Below are 23,000 nucleotides of genomic sequence, written 5' to 3'. Positions count from 1 at the left end.
AAAAGAAAAGAGAAATGTCAATCATGCAGGGAATCACCTCTTCCTGATGGTGTCAACGTTCAAATTAAGCACACGATGCCTTGAGCAACTTCAGTACGCACCAGATTCCAGGTCCTGGCCATATCTCTGTGTTTTTTCCAATACAGACCAATACAAATGTAGAGTCTTCAAGATGAAAATGAGTGTGTATGCACCTGGGCACAGTGGCTCACGACTGTAATCCTAGCACTTTGGGAGGCCAAGGCAGGCGGATCACTTGAAGCCAGAAGTTCGAGACCAGCCTGGCCAACATGGTGAAACCCCATCTCTACTAAAAAGACAAAAATTAGCCAATTGCAGTGGCACATGCCTGTAATCTCAGGTACTCGGGAGGCTGAGGTGGGAGAATCACTGGAACCCGGGGAGCAGAGGTTGCAGTGAGCAGAGATCACGCCGTTGCACTCCAATCTTGGCTGACAGAGTGAGACCATCTCAAAAAATAAAAATAAAATAAATAAAAATACAAAAAAAAAAATTAGACAGGCATGGTGATGGTGCATGCCTGTAATTCCAGCTACTCAGGAGGCTGAAGCGGGAGAATTGCTTGAACCCGGGAGGCGGAGGTTACAGTGAGCTGAGATCACACCACTACACTGGGTGACAGAATGAGATTTTGTCTCAAAAAAAAAGAAAAGGGCCAGGTACGGTGGCTCACGCGTGCAATCCCAGCACTTTGGGAGGCCGAGGCGGGTGGATCACGAGGTCAGGAGATTGAGACATCCTGGCTAACACAGTGAAACTCTGTCTCTACCAAAAATACAAAAAATTAGCCGGGCGTGCTGGCATGCACCTGTGGTCCTAGCTACTCATGAGGCTGAGGCAGGAGAATCGCTTGAACCCGGGGGGCAGAGCTTGCAGTGAGCCAGGATGGCACCCCTGCACTCCAGCCTGGGCAACAGAACGAGACTACATCTCAAAGAAAAAAAAAAGAACCGGCCGGGCGCGGTGTCTCAAGCCTGTAATCCCAGCACTTTGGGAGGCGGATCACAAGGTCAGGAGATCAAGACCATCCTAGCTAACACGGTGAAACCCCGTCTCTACTAAAAAATACAAAAAACTAGCCGGGCGACGTGGCGGGCGCCTGTAGTCCCAGCTACTTGGGAGGCTGAGGCAGGAGAATGGCCTAAACCCAGGAGGCAGAGCTTGCAGTGAGCTGAGATCCGGCCACTGCACTCCAGCCTGGGCGGCAGAGCGAGACTCCGTCTCAAAAAAAAAAAAAAAGAACCAGTAAAAAGGAACCAGTGAGGACTACAAGTTTCGCAATCAGCCACCCACCCTGAACAACAGTTTTGTCTCCCCTCCTGTCCATTGGGGTCCCCACTTCCCGGAACTCTGAGCTGAGTGATGTCATAGATGGATTACCTCACTAGAGCCAAGGAAGCGGGAATTTCAGAGACATGGGGGAGGGAGAGGGATGTCTGTCTACCGCCCCAACCCCCCATGTCTGTGGTGAAGTCGATCGAATTAGTGCTGCCCAAGGATGCAATCTACCTGGCTGGCTCCAGCATAAAAGGGAAGATGATTTTAACCCTGAACAGCACCCTGGTGGACCCCATAGTGAAGGTGGAGCTCGTGGGAAGGGGTTACATTGAGTGGAGTGAAGAAGCCGGGGCATCCCGCGATTATAGCAGAAATGTTATTTGCAACAACAAGGCAGACTACGTGCATAAGACAAAGACATTCCCAGTGGAGGGTAAGGACGAGGCCAACAGCCACGCCTAGCCATGGCAGGAACCTGGGTCTGGAAAATAAACACATCCGAGAGTCAATCAACAAACCTCCAGGGCTGTCAGAAATAGGGAGTGGCCTGATTTCTCCCTAGGAGGGAAGTCATGTAGAACGATGACCATCAGATACACAAAACACAAAAATAACAAGACATAAGGAGCTGATCAGAATCCAGATATTCAAAATGAAGGTTCAAAGTAGTCTCCTTGGAAAATGCTCAGTCCAACAACTGCCTTTGAGAGGCCCCTGAGAAGTCTTATTCTTTTACAGATAAGTTTCACTCTGACAGCAAAACCCCAGGAGACAAAATAGGCAGTCCTATATTCATGGGGAAAGACAGTGGAGGTAGGCCAGGCACAGTGGCTCATGCCTGTAATTCCAGCACTTTGGGAGGCTGAGGCAGGTGGATCACTTGAGATCAGGAGTTTGAGACTAGCCTGGCCAATACAGCGAAACCCCATCTCTGCCCCCCAAAAAACAAAAAACTAGCCAGGCGTGCTGGCACATGCCTGTAATCTCAGCTACTTGGGAGGCTGAAGCAAGAGAATCACCTGAACTCGGGAGGAGGAGGTTCTAGTAAGCCGAGATCGCACCACTGCAGGCCAGCCTGGGTGACAGAGCGAGATTCCCTCTCAAAAAAAGATAGTGGAGGTAGAAGAGCAAGGGAGACCTTCCAGGGAGGGAATAACTAGTCTCCAGTTCCACCAGGTCAGACCTGAAATCTGAACAAATGTCAGAGAGTCGGCTGAGCTGTGGGGGGAATTATGTCTTTTTCAAAATGTGTTTGTGGGGATATTCCCAGATATTATGCAGTCAAGCAGAACACTTGCTTGGCTGAACAAAGTGTAATTTAATTTAATTTATTTATGTATTTATTTATTTTTATTCTATTTATTAATTTTTTTTTTTGAGATGGAGTCTCGCTCTGTCGCCTGGGCTGGAGTGCAGTGGCCGGATCTCAGCTCACTGCAAGCTCCGCCTCCCGGGTTCACGCCATTCTCCTGCCTCAGCCTCCCGAGTAGCTGGGACTACAGGTGCCCGCCACCTCGCCCGGCTAGATTTTTGTATTTTTTAGTAGAGACAGGGTTTCACAGTGTTAGCGAGGATGGTCTCGATCTCCTGACCTCGTGATCTGCCCGTCTTGGCCTCCCAAAGTGCTGGGATTACAGGCTTGAGCCACCACGCCCAGCCTATTTATTTTTTGAGACAGAGTCTCGCCCTGCTTCCCAGGCTGGAATACAACGGCATGATCTCGGCTCACTGCAGCCTCCATTTCCCAGGTTCAAACAATTCTCCTGCCTCAGCCTCCCACGTGCTGGGATTACTGGCACCCGCCACCAGTCCAGCAATTTTTTGTATTTTTAGTAGAGACAGGGTTTCACCATGTTGGCCAGGCTGGTCTCGAACTCCTGATCTTGTGATCTGCCCGCCTCAGCCCTCCAAAGTGCTGGGATGACAGGCATGAGCTGCCATGCTTGGCTTATGTATTTATTTTTGATACAGGGCCTCGCTGTGTTGCCCAGGCTAGAGGGCAGTGGTGTGATCACAACTCACTGCAGCCTCAGCCTCTCTGACATGAGCGATCCTCTCACCTCAGCCTCCTGAGTAGCCAGGCACCATGCCTGGCTAATTTTTGCTTATTTTTTGTTTTCGTTTTTTTTGAGATGGAGTGTTGCTCTTGTTACCCAGGCTGGAGTGCAGTGGTGCGATCTAGACTCACCACAACCTCCTGGGTTCGAACAACTGTCTCTTAAAAAAAAGAACTAGTGCCGGGCGTGGTGGCTCATGCCTGTAATCCCAGCACTTTGGGAGGCCGAGGCGGGCATATCACGAGGTCAGGAGATCAATCCCATCTTGGCTAACATGGTGAAACCCCGTCTCTGCTAAAAATACAAAAAATTAGCCGAGCGAGGTGGTGGGCGCCTATAGTCCCAGCTACTCCGGAGGCTGAGCCAGGAGAATGGCGTGAACCTGGGAGGCGGAGCTTGCAGTGAGCCGAGATCGCGCCACTGCACTCCAGCCTGGGAGAGAGTGAAACTCCATCTCAAAAAAAAAAAAAAAGAGGCCGGGCGCGGTGGCTGAAGCCTGTAATCCCAGCACTTTGGGAGGCCAAGACGGGCAGATCACGAGGTCAGGAGATCGAGACCATCCTGGCTAACACGGTGAAACCCCGTCTCTACTAAAAAAAAATACAAAAAACTAGCCGGGCGTGGTGACGGGCGCCTGTAGTCCCAGCTACTCGGGAGGCTGAGGCAGGAGAATAGCGGGAACCCGGGAGGTGGAGCTTGCAGTGAGCTGAGATCTGGCCACTGCACTCCAGCCTGGGCGACAGAGCAAGACTCTGTCTCAAAAAAAAAAAAGAACTAGCAAATACATATATATATATTTTTTTGAGAATATATATATATATTTGAGAATGTGTGTGTGTGTGTGTGTGTATTTGAGACCAAATCTTGCTCTGTTTCCCAGATTGGAGTGCAGTAGCATGATCTCGGCTCACTGCAACCTCCACCTGCTGGGTTCAACCGATTGTCCCACCTCAGCCTCCCGAGTAGCTGGCACTACAGGCGTGTTCCACCACTCCCAGCTAATTTTGTATTTTTAGTAGAGACAGGGTTTCTCCATGTTGGTCAGGCTGGTCTTCAACTCCTGACCTCAGGTGATCCACCCGCCTCGGCCTTCCAAAGTGCTGGGATTACAGGCGTGAGCCACTGCACCTGGCCATTTTAGACTTTAAAAATGTAGGTAAGATGGTCTATTTCACCAGAGGAGTATTCTGCAAAGAGGGAACAATGGAGCACATAACTGAGTAATGGGAGGGACTCCAGCCATGCAAGTATCCTGGGGACAAATGTCAACTTACCAGACACTAATACTGAGCAATTGTGTGACCTCTCTGATTCTCAGTTAACCAATCTATAAAATGGGAATCGGAAGAGGCCCTACTTTTTAAGATTGTGTTGAGGACTTAATGATGTAATGGCACATAAAGGGCTTAGAATAATGCCAGGTATACAGTAAGTGCTTAAAAATTGCTAGTTCTGGCCAGGCATGATGGCTTATGCCTGTTATCCCAGCACTTTGGGAGGCCAAGGTGGGCGGATCACGTGAGGACAAGAGTTCAAGACCAGCGTGGCCAACATGGTGAAACCTTGTCTCTACTAAAAATTACAAAAATTAGCTGGGAGTGGTGGTACACACCTGTAGTGCCAGCTACTTGGGAGGCTGAGGTGGGACAATTGGTTGAACCTGGGAGAAGGAGGTTGCAGTGAGCTGAGATTGTGCCACTGCACTCCAGCCTGGGCAACAGAGTGAGCGATTCCGTCTCAAAAAAAAAAAAAATTGCAGCCGGGCGCGGTGGCTCACGCCTGTAATTCCAGCACTTTGGGAGGCCGAGACGGGTGGATCACGAGGTCAGGAGATCGAGACCATCCTGGCTAACACGGTGAAACCCCATCTCTACTAAAAATACAAAAATTAGCCAGGCGTGGTGGCGGGCGCCTGCAGTCCCAGCTACTCAGGAGGCTGAGGCAGGAGAATGGTGTGAACCCGGGAGGCGGACCTTGCAGGGAGCTGAGATCCGGCCACTGCACTCCAGCCTGGACGACAGAGCAAGACTCCATCTCAAAAAAAAAGCGGCCGGGCGCGGTGGCTCAAGCCTGTAATCCCAGCACTTTGGGAGGCCGAGACGGGCGGATCACGAAATCAGGAGATCGAGACCATCCTGGCTAACACAGTGAAACCCCGTCTCTACTAAAAAAAAAGATACAAAAAACTAGCCGGGCGAGGTGGCGGGCGCCTGTAGTCCCAGCTACTTGGGAGGCTGAGGAAGGAGAATGGCGTGAACCCGGGAGGCGGAGCTTGCAGTGAGCTGAGATCCGGCCACTGCACTCCAGCCTGGGCGACAGAGCGAGACTCCGTCTCAAAAAAAAAAAAAAAAAAAAAAAGCTAGTTATTTTATTTTATTTATTTATTTAGAGACCGAGTCTTCTCTGTCGCCCAGGCTGGAATTCAGTGGCGTGATCTCCACTCACTGCAAGCTCCGCCTCCTGGGTTCACGCCATTCTCCTGCCTCAGCCTCCTGAGTAGCTGGTACTACAGGCGCCCGCCACCATGCCCGGCTAACTTTTTTTGTATTTTTTTAGTAGAGACGGGATTTCACCCTGTTAGCCAGGATGCTCTCGATCTGCTGACCTCGTGATCCGCCCGCCTTGGCCTCCCAAAGTGCTGGGATTACAGGCATGAGCCACCATGCCCAGCAGCTAGTTCTTTTTTTAAGAGACAGTCTTCACTCTGTCACCCAGACTGGAGTGCAGTGATGTGATTTCAGTTCACCGCAACCTCCACCTCCTGGGTTTAAGCAATTCTCACACCTCAGTCTCCCGAGTAGTTGGAATTACAGGCGTGCACCACCACGCCCAGCTAATTTTTGTATTTTCAGTAGAGACAGGGTTTCACCAATTTGGCCAGGCTGCTCTCGAACTCCTGACCTCAAGTGTTTTGCCCACCTCGGCCTCCCAAAGTGCTGGGATGACAGGCGTGAGCCACTGCACGCAGCCTGCTAGTTCTTTTAATAACTACCAAAACACTCCCCTCCCCATACAACCTCCACTGCCAGGTACCTGCCTTTTCACATTTCCAAGTGACTGATTTTCTTCCTCAAAAGCATCAGCCTGAAGCCTGTGATGGCTTATTCTCTAGTTTTTTGTTGTTGCCTTTTTGAGACAGTGTCTCCCTCTGTCGCCCAGGCTGGAGTGCAGTGGTGTGATCTCGGCTCCCTGCAACCTCCATTTCCAGGGTTCAAGCGATTCTTCTGCTCCAGCCTCCTGCATAGCGGGGACTACAGGCGCCGCCACCACGCCCTACTAATTTTTTGTATTTTTAGTAGAGACAGGGTTTCACCATGTTGGCCAGGCTGGTCTCAAACTTTTGACCTCAGGTGATCTGCCCCACCTAAGCCTCCCAAAGTGCTGGGATTACAGGTGTGAGCCACTGCGCCTAGCCTAATAAACATTTATTGAGTGCCTACTGTGCATAAACACCGTGCTAGGTGCTGGGGATGCAGCAGTGATGAAAAACAACACAGCCTGGGCCAGGCACGGTGGCTCACCCCTGTAGTCCCAGCACTTGGGGAGGCTTGGTGGGCGGATCTCCTGAGGTCACGAGTTCAAGACCAGCCTGACCAACAAGGCGAAACCCTGTCTCTACGAAAAATACAAAAATTAACCAGGTGTGGTGGCACACGCCTGTAGTCCCAGCTACTTGGGGCACTGAGGCAAGAGGATCACTTGAGCCCAAGAGGTCCAGGCTGAGTGACAAAGTGAGACCCCATCTCAAAAAAAAAAGGCTGGGCCCAGTGACTTATGCCTGTAATCTCAGCACTTTGGGAGGCCAAGGCAGGTGGATCATTTGAGGTCAGGAGTTTGACACCAGCCTGGCCAACATGGCGAAACCCCGTCTTTACTAAAAATACAAAAATTAGCCGGATGTGGTGGTACATACCTGTAATCCCAGTTACTGAGGAGGCTGAGGCAGGAGAATTGCTTGAACCTAGGAGGCAGAGGTTGCAGTGAGCCAGGATCACGCCACTGCACTCCAGCCTGGGTGACAGACTGCGACTCTGTCCCAAAAAACAAAATAGAAAGAAAGAGACAGGGTCCCTGGTATTTTTGGGATTGCCATGAGCTAGGGAAAACAGGCAATGCTAAGAGGATTTTTGAGAAGCGCAAGAAGGAAAATGAAATGAAGGTCATGGAAATGGCAGTTGTGTGAGAGTCTGCTTCCTAGACCATCACTCAGTTCGTCAATCAACATGTATTAAGCACCTACTGTATACCATGCACTGAAGATCAAGCTCTATGAGAGCAAAAGTTTTCTGTGCCTCATGTACTACTTATTTATTTATTTATTTTTAGAGATGGCGTCTCACTCTGTCACCCGGGCTGGAGTACAGTGGCACGATCTTGGCTCATTGCAACCTCCGCCTCCCAGGTTCAAGCGATCTTCCCACCTCAGCCTCCCGAGTACCTGGAACTACAGGTGTGTGCCACCACACCCGGCTAATTTTCGTATCTTTAGTAGAGACGGGGTTTCGCCACATTGGCCAGGTTGGTCTCGAACTCCTGACCTCAGGTGATCCACCCACCTTGGCCTCCCAAAGTGCTGGGATTATAGGCGTGAGCCACCCGGCCCAGCTGGTTCACCCCTATTATCCTAGCACTTTTGGGAGAGTGAGGCAGGAGGATTGCTTGTGGCCAGACATTCAAGACCAGCCTGGGAAATATAGCAAGACCCTGTCTCTACCAGGAATTTAAAAATTAGCCAGGCAAGGTGGCATGGGCCTGTAGTCCCAGCTCTTCTGGAGGCTGAGGTGGGAGGATCACTTGATCTCAGGAGTTGGAGGCTGCAGTGAGCTATGATCACACCACTGCACTGCAGCCTAAGCGACAGAGACAGACTGTCTCTACATAAAGAAAAAAAAGAAAAAATATATATTTGTTGAACCCTGAAGGCCTAACTTCCACTTTCTCAGGCTCCAGGCAGGCGTATGCAAGGGCCCTTCAGTGGTTTCGGGTGACAACTCCAGGCACATCACCCACCCCAGGGCATCTCACTCCAGCCCAGCTGGGGCCTGATATTTACAGGCCCAGCAGGTCCTAAAAGCGTAGAGCTCAGTTTAACTCAGAAGGGACAGACAAGCCGAGTCCATGACCCACCTCCATGCCAAAACAATAAATCAAGCAAAAAAAGGCCGGGTGCAGTGGCTCACGCCTGTAACCCCAGCACTTTGGGAAGGCGAGACGGGCGGATCGCCTGAGGCCAGGAGTTCAAGACCAGCCTGGACAACATGACAAAACCCCATCTCTACCAAAACTACCAAAATTAGCCGGGTGTGGTGGTGCACGCCTGTAATCCCAGCTACTCGGGAGGCTGAGGCAGGAGAATCGCTTGAACCTGGGAGGCAGAGGTTGCTGTGAGCCGAGATCACACCACTATACTCCAGACTGGGCCACAGAGTGAGATCCTGTCTCAAAAATAAATAAACATAAAAACAAAGCAAAAAAAAAAAAGAAGAAAAACAATTCTAGAACCTTCTGATGGCATTGGTGTGTTTTGCTTTCAGATAATTGGTTAAGTGCAGGCAGCCACACCTTTGACTTCCATTTCAACTTACCTCCCAGGCTTCCTTCTACCTTCAGCAGCAAATTTGGCCATGTCTTCTACTTCGTACAAGCTTCCTGCATGGGCCGGGAACACATTTTAGCCAAGAAGAGGATGTACTTATTGGTTCAAGGAACTTCCACCTTCCACAAAGAAACCCCATTGCAGGTACCGATGGGGGAAAGGCGGAGGTGGAAACGTTCTCCAAGCTCCAAGGAGAAAGAGGGAAGGTGGGCGGGCAGGGGACAGAGAAGGTCCCAAGGGGAGAAGGGAAGGGTGTTGGCAGCTTCCCAGGCCCTGAGATTTCACAAAAGGTGAGTCAGAAACCTTAGGGCCGCTGGAGGTCAAGGTTGCAGTGAGCCATGTTTGCACCACTGCACTCCAACCTGGGCGACAGAGCGAGACCCTGTCTCTAAAATAAAATAATATATATGTATATATTTTATTTATTTTTTTAAACGGAGTCTCGCTCTGTTGCCAGACTGAAGTGCAGAGGCGTGATCTCGGCTCACTGCAACCTCCGCCTCCCAGGTTCAAGCGATTCTCATGCCTCAGACTCCTGAGTAGCTGGGATTACAGACTGGCGCCACCATGCCCAGCTAATTTTTGTATTTTTAGTACAGACAGGGTGTCACCATGTTGGCAAGGCTGGTCTCGAACTCCTGACCTCAGGTGATCCACCTGCCTCAGCCTCCCAAAGTGTTGGGATTACAGGCATAAGCCTGTAATCATGTCAGGCCAACATTTTTTAAGAAAAGAAACAAGGGCAGGAACTAAGCCAGTGGTTTTCAACTGGGGCTGTTTTATCCCCATAAAGGACATTTGGCAATGTCTGGAGACATCTGCGGTTGTCTCAACTTGGGGGGTGCTCCTGGCATGGAGTGGGTGGAGGCCAGGGATGCTGCTCAGCACCCTACAGAGCCCAGGAGAGCCCCACCTGGGAGAATGGCCCAAATGTCCACTTGTCAAGGGGAGACACGCCCCTGGGGAAAAGCCAAGAAGAGGCCCCACGGGGTGACCCTCAGGGTGGGAGAGAGACCTGGACACTCAGTAGCCCTCCAGCACTGACCTTGGAGCTCGCAGACAATAGAGTTGGTGGCCTCAGTCCAGGAGAAGGAAGGGCCGCACAGCCTCCACTTGGCTGAGTGCAGGACTCGTTCTGGGTCCCTTCCCGAGTCCAGGTGCAGAGGCGGAAGTCGAGGTGGGAGGAGGGACGTTGGCCAAAGTCACTTCACCTCTCCAGGGAGTGATTTGCCATCAGAGCATTGGGACAAGACGACAAATGTCAGAGGGCTGGCATTTTCTTTTCTTTTCCTTTTTTTTTTTTTTGAGACGGAGTCTCACTCTGTCACCCAGGCTGGAGTGCAGTGGCATGATCTCGGCTCACTGCAACCTCCGCCTCCTGGGTTCAAGCAATTCTCACGCCTCAGCCTCTGGAGGAGGCTGGGATTACAGGCACCTGTCCCCAAGGCTGGCCAATTTTTTTCTATTTTTAATAGAGACAGGGTTTCACTATCTTGGCCAGGCTGGTCTTGAACTCCTGACCTCGTGATCCACCCTCCTTGGCCTCCCAAAGTACTGAGATTACAGGTGTGTGCCACGGTGCCCGGCCAACAGTTTCTTTTTCCTTTTCTTTTCTTTTCTTTTTTTTTTTTTTCTGAGAGGGAGTCTTGCTCTGTTGCCCAGGCTGGAGTGCAGTGGCCGGGTCTCAGCTCACTGCAAGCTCCGCCTCCCGCGTTTACACCATTCTCCTGCCTCAGCCTCCCGAGTAGCTGGGACTACAGGCATCCGCCACCTCGCCCAGCTAGTTGTTTGTATTTTTTAGTAGAGACGGGGTTTCACTGTGTTAGCCAGGATGGTCTCGATCTCCTGACCTCGTGATCCGCCCGTCTTGGCCTCCCAAAGTGCTGAGATTACAGGCTTGAGCCACCGCGCCCGGCCTTTTTCTTTTCTTTCTTTCTTTTTTTTTTTTTTTTGAGACAGAGTCTTGCTCTGTCGCCCAGGCTGGAGTGCAGTGGCACAATCTCGGCTCACTGCAAGATCTGCCTCCCGGGTTCATGCCATTCTCCTGCCTCAGCCTCCCAAGTAGCTGGGACTACAGGCACCCGCCACCACGCCTGGCTAATTTTTTTGTATTTTTAGTAGAGACGGGGATTCATAGTGTTAGCCAGGATGGTCTCGATCTCCTGACCTCGTGATCCACCCGCCTTGGCCTCCCAAAGTGTTGGGATTACAGGCGTGAGCCACCGCGCCTGGCCCCACTGTTTTTCTTTTGATACAGAGTCTCACTCTGTCACCCAGGTAGGAATGCAGTGGCACAATCTTGGCTCAATATAACCTCTGCCTCCCGGGTTCAAGTGATTCTCCTGCCTCAGCCTCTGGAACAGCTGGGATTAGAGGTGCCCACCACCACGCCCAGCTAATTTTTGTATTTTTTAGTAGAGATGGGGTTTCGACATGTTGGCCAGGCTGGTCTCAAACTGACTTCAGGTGATCCGCCTGCCTAGGCCTCCCACAGTGCTGGGATTACAGGCGTGAGCCACTGCTCCTGGCCGGTACCTCTATTTTTAAAAAAAAAAAAAAAAAAGGTAATAGCTCAGTTAGAAATAAAGGAATACTGGTAGCTCTTGGTACCTCTTGATATCTCCTTCAGGACCAGGACAGGACTACCAGCTTCATCTTGAGTTAGGGCAGCAGGTTCTTTCACACCTGCAGGGTCCTAACGCATGCTACGAATTTTCGAATAAGACTGCAGGGATTTAGAATGAAACCAGATGCAATTAAACTTCAGGAGAGGAGGGGGAGCTCCAGCTGCTCCTGAGAAGGCTGAAGAGAAGCCAGAGGCAGAGAAGTGGGAGGTGAGGTCAGAGGGGGTCAAGGGTCTGCCTGAGTTCTCAAAAAGGCAGCATACCTGACCTCCTGCAGTATGTTTTTCTTTCTTTTCTCTTCTTCTTTTTTTTTTTGTTTTTTTTTTTTGTTTTGTTTTTGTTTTGTTTTGTTTTGTTGAGATGGAGTCTCACTCTGTCCCCCAGGCTGGAGTGCAGTGGCGCAATTTCGGCTCGCTGTAACCTCTGCCTCCCGGGTTCATGCCATTCTCCTGCCTAAGCCTCCCGAGTAGCTGGGACTACAGGTGCCCACCACCACACCTGGCTATTTTTCTTTTTGTATTTTTAGTAGAGACAGGATTTCACCCTGTTAGCCAGGATGGTCTCGATTTCCTGACCTCGTGATCCACCCGCCTCGGCCTCCCAAAGTGCTGGGATCACCCAGCCTTCTTCTTCTTCCTTTTTTTTTTTTTTTTTTTTTGGAGACAGTGTCTCACCATGTTGCCGAGGCTGGTCTTGAACTTCTGGGCTTGAGTGATCCTCCTCCCTTGGCCTCCCGAAAGTTCTGGGATTACAGGCGTGAGCCACCACCCCCAGCCAGCAATGTTTTCAAACCACAGGTCACAACCCAGTAGTGGGTTGCAAAAATCCATTTGGTGGAATACAAGCATTTTCTTTTCTTTTTTTTTTGAGACGGAGTCTCGCTCTGTCGCCCAGGCTGGAGCGCAGTGGCCGGATCTCAGCTCACTGCAAGCTCCACCTCCCGGGTTTACGCCATTCTTCTGCCTCAGCCTCCCGAGTAGCTGGCACTACAGGCGCCCACCACCTCGCCTGGCTAGTTTTTTGTATTTTTTTTAGTAGAGACGGGGTTTCACCGTGTTAGCCAGGATGGTCTCGATTTCCTGACCTCATGATCCGCCCGTCTCGGCTTCCCAAAGTGCTGGGATTACAGGCTTGAGCCACCGCGCCCGGCCTTTTTTTGTTGTTGTTGAGACGGAGTCTCGCTCTGTCGCCCAGGCTGGAGTGCAGTGGCTGGATCTCAGCTCACTGCAAGCTCCGCCTCCCGGGTTTACGCCATTCTCCTGCCTCAGCCTCCGCTTTTCTTTTTTTTTCTTCTTTCTTCTTTTTTTTTTTTTTTTTTTGAGACAGAGTCTCACTCTGTTGCTCAGGCTGGAGTGCAGGGCTGGATCTCAGCCTCACTGCACCCTCAGTCTCCCAGGTTCAAGTGATTCTCCTGCCTCAGCCTCCCGAGTAGCTGGGATTACAGGAGCATGCCACCACACCTGGTCAATGTTTGTATTTTTGCTAGAGATGGGGTTTCACCACATTGGCCAGGCTGGTCTCAAACTCCTGACCTCAGGTGATCCACCTGCCTCAGCCTCCCAAAATGCTGGGATTACAGGTGTGAGCCACTGTGCCTGGTCTTTTTTTATTTTTATTTTTTGAGACGGAGTCTCACTCTTTTGCCAGGCTGGAGCAACCTAGCTCACTGCAACCTCCGCCTCCCGGATTCCAGTGATTCTCCTGCCTCAGCCTCCTGAGTAGCTGGAATTACAGGCGCCCGCCACCGCGCCTGGCTCATTTTTGTATTTTTAGTAGAGATGGGGTTTCACCAAGTTGGACAGGATGGTCTCGATCTCTTGACCTCATGATCTGCCCACCTCGGCTTCCCAAAGTGCTGGGTACGCCTGGCCATATTTTTATAAAATGAAAGAATAGGCAAGAATATAAATAGGCAATATCAGAAAAAATCAATTTAGCAGGTTGCAACCATTTTTTTAATAAGATAAAAGAACAGAACAGAAAATAAGTAGAATAAAAATATCAGAAATAACAATCTGCCATGTTGCAATCAACTTTTTAAAAATCAAAGCAGGCCAGGCACTTTGGGAGGCCAAGGCAGACAGATCAACTGAGGTCAGGAGTTCGAGATCAGCCTGGCCAACGTGGTGAAACCCCGTCTCCACTAAAAATACAAAAATTAGCCAGGCGTGGTGACGCACACCTGTAATCCCAGCTCCTTGAGAGGCTGAGGCAGGAGAATTGCTTGAACCTGGGAGGCAGAGGTTGTAGCAAGCCGAGATTTTACCATTGCACTCCAGCCTGGGTGACAGCGAGATTCCATCTCGAAGAAAATAAAATAAAATAAAAATAAAAGCGAAGAACAGACTATGTCAGAAAATATAAATTTTGCGAGTTTCTATGAACTTTGTTTATTAAATTCATGAATAGGGTGAGGCATGGTGGCTCATGCCTGTAATCCCAGCACTTTGAGAGGCTGAAGCGGGAGGACTGCTTGAGCCCAGGAATTTGAGACTAGCCTGGACAACATAGTGAGACCTTATTTCCAAAAAAAAAGCTGGGGTGTGGTGGCACGCATGCCTGTGGTCCCAGCTACTTGGGATGCTGATGGCGGGGGATAACTTGAGCCCAGGAGGTCAAGGCTACAGTGAGCCATGAGTGCACCACTGCACTCCAGGCTGCAAACAAAAACAAAAACAAAAACAAAAAAAAGGCCAGGCGTGGTGACTCACGCCTGTAATCCCAGCACTTTAGGAGGCTGAGGCGGGCGAATCACGAGGTCAGGAGATCGAGACCATCCTGGCTAACACAGTGAAACCCCATCTCTACTAAAAATGCAAAACTTAGCCGGGCGTGGTGGCGCACGCCAGTAATCCCAGCTACTCAGGAGGCTGAGGCAGGAGAATCACTTGAATCCAGGAAGCAGACGTTGCAGTGAGGCGAGATCACGCCATTGCACTCCCACTTGGGCAACAAGAGCAAAACTCCATCTCAAAAAAAAGAAGAAGAAGAAGAAGAAGAAAGAAAGAGGCCAGGTGTGGTGGCTCACGCCTGTAATCCCAGCACTCTGGGAGGCCGAGGCAGGCGGATCACGAGATCAGGAGATCAAGACCATCCTGGCTAACACTGTGAAACCGCGTGTCTACTAAAAATAAAAAAAAAAATTAGCCGGGCGTGGTGGCGGGCGCCTGTGGTCCCAGCTACTCGGGAGGCTGAGGAAGGAGAATGGCGTGAACCCGGGAGGCGGAGCTTGCAGTGAGCCAAGGTCACGCCACTGCACTCCAGCCTGGGCGACAGAGCGAGACTCCGTCTCATAAAAAAAAAGAAAGAAAGAAAGAAAGAAATTGATATTCAGAATGGTAGATAGCCTTGATCTAAGGACACTGGGAGAGGCCGGGCACAGTGGCTCACGACTGTAATCCCAACATTTTGGGGGCTGAGGCGGGCAGATCACCTGAGGTCGGGAGTTCATGACCAGCCTGGCCAACATGGCGAAACCCCACGTCTACTAAAAATACAAAAATTAGCTGGATGTGGTGGCATGCGCTTGTAGTTGCAGCTACTCAGGAGGCAGAGGCAGGAGAATCACTTGAACCCAGGAGGCAGAGGTTGCGGTGAGCCGAGATCACACCACTGCGCTCCAGCCTGGGCGACACAGCAAGACTCTGTCTCCAAAAAAAAACAAAAAACAAAAACCAAAAAAAAAACAAAAAACAAAAACCAAAAATCAAAACATGCTGGGAGATGGGAGATGACTCCAGGTTTTTCACTGCAAAATCCCTAGGGCTCCAGATTCCATCTTAACGCCTCTTCCTATGAGAGTCCCCAAAGCCCCAGAGGCTTTTTATTTTTATTTTATTTTTGAGATGGAGTCTTGCTCTGTAGCACTGGCTAGAGTGCAATAGCATAATCTCGGCTCACTGCAACCTCCACCTCCCGGATTCAAGAGAGTCTCCTGCCTCAGCCTCCTGAGTAGCTGGGATTACAGGCATGCACCATCACACTCAGCTAGTTTTTGTATTTTTAGTAGAGACAGGGGTTTCACCATATTGGTCAGGCTGGTCTCGAACTCCTGACCTCATGATCCTCCCACCTCGGCCTCCTAAAGTGCTGGGATTATAGGCATGAGCCACCGCGCCCGGCCAGCCCCAGAGGCTTTGAGGAGTTCCCAGGGTGGATCAGGCAGGTGAGTGGATTGTGTGGTCTTGGTCCCTCATGGTTGTCTGTCTCTGTTCCCCCACATCCTCCTCTTCTAGAACCCCTTGTTGGTGGAGGCCGAGGAGAAAGTCTCCTACAACTGCTGCCGCCAGGGCACCATCTGCTTGCAAATCCAAATGGAAAAGAACACCTTCACGCCGGGAGAGAAGGTTGTCTTCACAACAGAGATCAACAACCAGACCAGCAAATGCATCAAGACAGTCATATTCGCCTTGTATGCTCACGTTCAGTATGAGGGCTTTACGCCCGGCGCGGAGAGGCGGTCTCGGCTGGACAGCAGCGAGCTTCTGAGGCAGGAGGCCAACACCCCCATGACCCGCTTCAACACCACCAAGATCGTCAGCACCTTCAACCTCCCACTGCTGCTGTCCGTCAGCAGCAGCACACGGGACGGGGAGATCATGCACACTCGCTACGAGCTGGTCATCACCGTGCACCTGCCCTGGTCCCTGACCAGCCTCAAGGCCAAGGTTCCCATCATCATCACCAGCGCCTTGGCGGACTCTGCCAGCTGCCAGTCGTCAGAGGACGGAGTGTTACCCGTGAGCCCAGATCACCAGAATTAAGTGCCCAAACTTTGAAATATTAAAAGCTGTATTAGTCTCTACCGGGAGGAAGCTCTCTGTCTTGCACAGGTGACTCTCAGATGAGTCGAGGCGTGGGCAACACGTTGTCTGCAGCCTCCCCGAGCTCTAGCGGTTTAGGTATCCGTGTCTCCCGTCTGTAGAACTATCACCAAATGCCTGGAATGGACCAAGGAAACTGGGAAGGTCTCCCAGGACCCAAATCCGGCCTAGCCCGCCTTTTGCACCCTGAGTCTGCCCCGCCTACTGGGGTCTCACAGTGCCAAGACCAGGGGTCCTACTTGGGGGGAATTCTCCCCTTTGCTAATGTCTGGCTGTATTGACCATCACAACTGCAGGGGATCGGGGGAGAAAAGAGTCCTACTGGCGTGGAGGGGGTGGAGGCCAGGGACGCTGTTCAGCACCCTGCAGTGTCCAGGACGGCCCCCCACAATCAGGAATTGTTTACCCTGAATGTCAACAGCACCAAAGGGGCTGGGCATGGTGGCTCATTCCTGTAATCCCAGGACTTTAGGAGGCCATGATAGGAGGATCATTTGAGACCAGGAGTTTGAGACCAGCCTGGGCAACATTGTGAGACCCCCATCTCTACAAAAAAAAAAAAAAAAGAAAAGAAAAATTGGCCGAGCATGGTGGCTCACGCCTGTAATCCCAGCACTTTGGGAGGCCTAGGCGGGTGGATCACGAGGTCAGGAGATTGAGACCATCCCGGCTAACACAGTGAAACCCCATCTCTACTAAAAATACGAAAAACTAGCCGGGCGTGGTGGCAGGCGCCTGTAGTCCCAGCTATTCGGGAGGCTGAGGCAGGAGAATGGCGTGAACCTGGGACCGGGAGGCAGAGCTTGCAGTGAGCCGAGATCACGTCACTGCACTCCAGCCTAGGTGACAGTGCAAGACTCTGTCTCAAAAAAAAAAAATTAGCTGGGCGTGATGGTGCTCACCTGTAATCCCAGCTGCTCAGGAGGCTGAGGTAGGAGAATCTCTTGAACCTGGGAGGCTGAGGTTGCAGTGAGCCGAGATTGTGCCACTGCACTCCAGCCCAGGTGACAATGCAAGAGTCAGTGTAAATATACATATATATGTGTGTATATATGTGTGTATATGTGTTTATATGTATATATGTACATATGTGTATATGTGTGTATATGTATATATGTGTATATGTGTGTGTGCATATGTTTATATGTGTATATATGTGTATATATGTGTATGTGTGTATATATGTGTATATATGTGTATGTGTGTATATGTGTATATATGTATATGTGTATATGTGTGTATATGTATATATGTATATGTAAATATGTGTATATGTATATGTATATATGTGTGTATATGTGTGTATGTGTGTATATGTGTATATGTGTATATGTGTGTGTATATATATGTATATGTATATATGTGTATATGTATATGTGTATATGTATATATGTGTGTATATGTGTGTATGTGTGTATATGTGTATATATGTGTATATGTGTATATATGTATATGTGTGTATATGTGTATACATGTATATATGACAGGATCATATACATATATATGTATATGAAAAATTAGCTGGCTGTAGTAGCACACACCTGTAATCCCAGCTATTCGGGAGGCTGAGGCAGGAGGATCACTTGAGCCCGGGAGGTCGAGGCTGCAGTGAGCCATGATCATGCCACTTCTCTCCAGCCTGGGTGACAGAGCAAGACCCTGTCTGAAAAAAAATAAAAATTAAAAAAAAAAAAAAAAAAAAACACCCACAATATCACAGTAAAAAGGAGGAGAAACTGTGTGCTGGTATAATTCACAGAGGTTGCTGTTGAGCCCCGGGGCTGCTCTGTGGGTCTCATACCCGAGTCGGATCCTGTGTCTCCTCTGCCTACAGCAGCTTAGGCTTCCTCCCCCACACTTGGGATCAATGCCAAAGTCTTCCTAGTGATGGGCCTGTGCCATCTGCCCACATGCAATCCATCCATAAGCCATAGGGCTTCTGTCTCCACACTTCCCAGAATCTCCCACTTCTCTCTCCCCTTCTGCTGCCTCTACCCTGCTCTGGTCCACCTTTTTTGGTTTTGTGTTGTTTTTGACATGGAGTCTCCCTCTGTCTCCCAGGCTGGAGTACAGTGGTTTGATCTTGACTCACTGCAACCTCCACCTCCTGGATTCAAGCGATTCTCCTGCCTCAGCCTCCTGAAACACCGTGCCCAACCTAAATTGGATTTTAGAGGAACAATAGAAATATTTAGTGTAAGTATATCCCATGCAATATTTAGGATATAGTTATGCTTAAAAATCATTCACTGATGGCCAGGCACAGTGGCTCACATCTATAATACCAGCACTTTGGGAGGCTGAGGCAGGTAGATCACTTGAGGTCAGGAGGTCAAGACCTGCCTGGCCAACATGGAGAAAACCCATCTATAGAAAAACTACAAAAATTAGCCAGGCATGCTGACAGGCGCCTGTAGTCGCAGCTACTCGGGAGGGTGAGGCAGGAGAATCACTCGAATCTCACAGGCGGAGGTTGCAGTGAGCCGAGATCACTTGCTCTCCAGCCTAGGTGACGAGTGAAACTCCATCTCAAAATATATATATATAGTTTATCTGAAATTCTGATTTAATTGGGCATCCTGGATTTTACCTGGCACTTGTATTCCTGGAGCAACTCAAGGACTCTCAACATCAAACAGGCCATCCCATTCCTCCACTGAAAATCTCCATCAGGTCCCTACAGCATTTGAAGTAAAATCCAAAAGGCCTGGCTTCGCCTGCAAGGCCCTGCATGCCTGAAATGAAACAGTGGCTGAGGCTGGGTGTGGTGGCTCATGCCTATAATCCTAGCACTTTGGGAGGCCAAGGTGGGCAGATGTCTTAGGGTCAGGAGTTTGAGACCAGACTGGCCAACATAGCGAGACCCTGCGTCTATTTTTCAAGTTTTCTTTTCTTTTCTTTTTTTTTTTTGAGATGGAGTCTCGCTCTGTTGCCCAGGCTGGAGTGCAGTGGTGTGATCTCGGCTCACTGCAAGCTCCGCCTCCCGGGTTCACGCCATTCTCCTGCCTCAGCCTCCCGAGTAGCTGCAACTACAGGCGCCCGCCACCTCGCCCAGCTAATTTTTTGTATGTTTAGTAGAGACGGGGTTTCACCGTGTTAGCCAGGATGGTCTCAATCTCCTGACCTCATGATCTGCCTGCCTCGGCCTCCCAAAGTGCTGGGATTACAGGCGTGAGCCACCTCGTCCGGCAAATTTTTCTTAATAATAGTAAAATTAAATTAAATTAAATTTTTAAAAGAGTGGTCCAGGGTTTGTCTTCTTGGGGGAATGGCCCTGAAATACTTCTCCAGCCACCTTCCAACTGCAACATACTGGTACCTCCCTCCCTCCTGCTGCAGGGTGTCTGTCAACCCTGCAGCCACGACACATTTGCACTTAAATGGTGGCCCCTGCCACATTCCAGAAGATTCTGGAAGACCCAGCCTCTCCATAGGGTGGAACCAACTAAGACATTTAGTTTATTTATTTATTTATTTATTTATTTGAGACAGCGTCTCACTGTGTTACCCAGGCTGGAGTGCAGTGGTACGATCTCGGCTCACTACCACCTCCGCCTCCCAGGTTCAAGCGATTCTCCTGCCTCAGCCTCCCTAGTAGCTGGGGTTACAGATGCCTGCCACCACGCCCGGCTAATTTTTGAATTTTTAGTAGAGACGGGGTTTCACCATGTTGGCCAGGATGGTCTCAATCTCCTGACCTTGTGACCCACCCGCCTCGGCCTCCTGAAGTGCTGGGATTACAGGCATGAGCCACTGTGCCTGGCCCTTTTTTTTTTTTTTTTTGAGATGGAGTTTCACTCTTGTTGCCCAGGCTGGAGTGCAATGGCATGATCTCGGTTCACCACAACCTCTGCCTCCCGGGTTCAAGGAATTCTCCTGCCTCAGTCTTCTGAGTAGCTGGGATTACAGGTGGATGCCACCATGCCCGCCTAATTTTTGTATTTTTAGTAGAGATGGGGTTTCGCCATGTTGGCCAGGCTGGTCTCAAACTTCTGACCTCAAGTGATCTGCCCGCCTCGGCCTCCCAAAGTGCTGGGATTGCAGGCATGAGCCATCGCGCCCCACGGGATTCATGTCTCCTTTTCTTTCTTTCTTTCTTTCTTTTTTTTTTTTTTTTTAGATGGAGTCTCGCTCTGTTACCCAGGGTGGAATGCAGTGGCTCGATCTTGGCTAACTGCAACCTCTGCCTCCCCGGTTCAAGCGATTCACCTGCTTATCCTCCCGAGTAGCTGGGATTACTGGCACCCGCCACCATGCCCAGCTAATTTTTGTATTTTTAGTAGAGATGGGGTTTTACCATTTCACCATATTGGCCATGCTGGTCTCGAACTCCTGATCTCATGATCCATCCGATTCTGCCTCCCAAAGTGCTGGGATTACAGGCATAAGTCACTGCACCCGGCATCTACTTCTTTTTAAAAGTTTCTTGTAGAGATGGAGTCTTTCGATATTGCCCAGGCTGGTCTTGAACTCACGGGATCCAGCAATCCGCCTGCCTCGGCCTCCCAAAGTATTGTGATTGTAGGCAAGAGCCACCACATTCAGTCAATTCATTTATATTTCTTCCTCTAAGCCAATGCTAGTGATCATGAAAGCCACAAATGTAATTTTATTTTATTTTATTTTTTTCAAATAGAGATGGGGGGGGTCTCACTGTGTTGTCCAGGCTGGTCTTGAACTCCTGACCTCAAGTGATGCTCCCATCTTGGCCTCCCAAAGTGCTGGGATTACAAGTGTAAGCCACCACACCTGGCCACAAATGTAATTTTAAATTTCCTAGCCCAGGGGCAGTGGTTCATGCCTGTAATCCCAGCACTTTGGGAGGCCGAGGCAGGCAAATTACCTGAGGTCGGGAGTTCAGGACAGCCTGGCCAACATGGTGAAACCCAGTCTCTACTAAAAATACAAAAATTAGCCAGGTGTGGTGGCGCATGTCTGTAATCCCAGCTACTCGGGAGGCTGAGGCATGAGAATCGCTTGAATCCAGCTTGTGCAACAGAGCGAGACTCTGTCTCAAAGAAAAAAAAAAAGAAATGTTTGTTGGTTGAATAGTAACAATAGTGATCTAGGTCACATTTATTGGGCCCTTGCTTTAAGCATGACACTGTCTCAAGCCCATTACCTGCATCATCTCATGTAGCCCAGACGGCAACCCCTGAGGAAGATACCACTACCAATGCCCAGGAACTGAGGATCAGAGAGGTTCATTGATTTGCCTAAGGTCACACAGCAAACTCATTGCAGAGCCAGGACTTGAAACCAGTTCAACAAACTGGTGATGTGAACCACTGTGGACGCTCACTGCTTGCCTAAACTCTGACAGTTAGGCTGATATGAACGACCCCAGGATGGGAAATGTATGTATGTATGTATGTATGTATTTTTTTTTTTTTTTTTTTTTTCTTTGAGACGGAGTCTTGCTCTGCTGCCCAGGCTGGAGTGCAGTGGCCGGATCTCAGCTCACTGCAAGCTCCACCTCCTGGGTTCACGCCATTCTCCTGTCTCAGCCTCCCGAGTAGCTGGGACTACAGGCGCCCGCCTCATCGCCCGGCTAGTTTTTTGTATTATTTTGTAGAGACGGGGTTTCACCGTATTAGCCAGGATGGTCTCGATCTCCTGACCTTGTGATCCGCCCATCTCGGCCTCCCAGAGTGCTGGGATTACAGGCTTGAGCCACCGCGCCCGGCCGTATGTATGTATTTTTAAGATGGAGTCTCACTCTGTCAACCAGGGTGGAGTGCAGTTGTGTGATTTCGGCTCACTGCAACCTCCACCTCCCAGGTTCAAGCGATTCTCCTGACTCGGCCTCCTGAGTAGATGGGATTATAGGTACGTGCCACCACGGCTGGCTAATTTTTGTATTTTTAGTAGAGGCAACGTTTCACCATGTTGGCCTGGCTGGTCCTGAACTCCTGACCTCAAATGATCTGCCTGCCTCGGCCTCCCAAAGTGCTGGGCTTATAGGCATGAGCCACCATGCCCGTCGTGAGCCACCGTGCATAACTCTACATTAGGAGTGGATTCTTTCTCTGTGGCGGGGCCATCCTGGGCTCTGAAGGGTGCTGAGCAGCATCCCTGGCCTCCACCCACTCCATATCAGGAGCAACCCCCAGTTGTGACAACCACAAATGTCCCCAGACATCACCCCGTGTGCCCTGGAGGACAGACTCAGCCCTGGTTGAGAGCTACCCTGTACAGTATACACTTGGAGGCCTCTGTGGAGTTAACAGATCTGATAGTAAATGCTATGCATGAGAATCCCAGTTCTGATGTTTATTTATTAATTATTATTATTATTTTTTGCTTTGAGATGGAGTCTCACTCTGTCACCCAGAGTGGAGTGCAGTGGTACTATCATAGCTCACTTAACCTCAAGCTCCTGGGCTCAATCTACCCACCTCAGCCTCCCAAAGTGCTGGGATTATAAGCATGAGCCATTGCGCCCGGCCTCTGCTGCTTGTTGTTGTTGTTTTGAGATGGAGTCTTGCTGTGGCGGAGGCTGGAGTACAGTGGCGCAATCTCGGCTCACCGCAACCTCCACCCCTGCCCTGTGTTCAAGCGATTCTCATGCCTCGGCCTCCCAAGTAGTTGGGGTTACAGG

General features: G+C 50.1%; 1 protein-coding gene across 2 annotated transcripts; it reads left to right on the top strand.

Moving 5' to 3' along the window:
* The first annotated feature begins 1,187 nt into the window (after positions 1-1,187).
* Positions 1,188-16,950, top strand: ARRDC5 (arrestin domain containing 5). 2 transcript variants are annotated; one of them, XM_030936625.1, is made up of 4 exons: positions 1,188-1,732; positions 7,683-7,806; positions 8,949-9,096; positions 15,812-16,950. In XM_030936625.1, the coding sequence occupies exons 1-4, from the start codon at positions 1,393-1,395 to the stop codon at positions 16,337-16,339; spliced, it is 1,140 nt and encodes a 379-aa protein (XP_030792485.1). In that variant the 5' UTR covers positions 1,188-1,392; the 3' UTR covers positions 16,340-16,950. The 2 variants fall into 2 exon arrangements, with proteins under 2 accessions (XP_030792485.1, XP_010365527.1); XM_010367225.2 differs by lacking the exon at positions 7,683-7,806 and having other exon boundaries at positions 1,190-1,732; positions 8,891-9,096.
* The last annotated feature ends 6,050 nt before the right edge of the window (positions 16,951-23,000 follow it).

This window comes from Rhinopithecus roxellana, chromosome 8, assembly GCF_007565055.1.
Source record: "Rhinopithecus roxellana isolate Shanxi Qingling chromosome 8, ASM756505v1, whole genome shotgun sequence".
NCBI lineage: Eukaryota > Metazoa > Chordata > Mammalia > Primates > Cercopithecidae > Rhinopithecus > Rhinopithecus roxellana.
Note: the sequence above shows the minus strand (reverse complement) of the source record. Positions and strands in the feature narration are given on the sequence as shown.

Bases quoted from the DNA above. Each gene is read 5' to 3' on its own strand.
- ARRDC5 (XM_030936625.1), top strand. From the start codon at position 1,393: ATGGATTACCTCACTAGAGCCAAGGAAGCGGGAATTTCAGAGACATGG. The intron at 1,733-7,682 runs GTAAGGACGAGG...ATTTATTTTTAG, and splicing joins AAAGACATTCCCAGTGGAGG to AGATGGCGTCTCACTCTGTC. The intron at 7,807-8,948 runs GTGTGTGCCACC...CTTACCTCCCAG, and splicing joins CCGAGTACCTGGAACTACAG to GCTTCCTTCTACCTTCAGCA.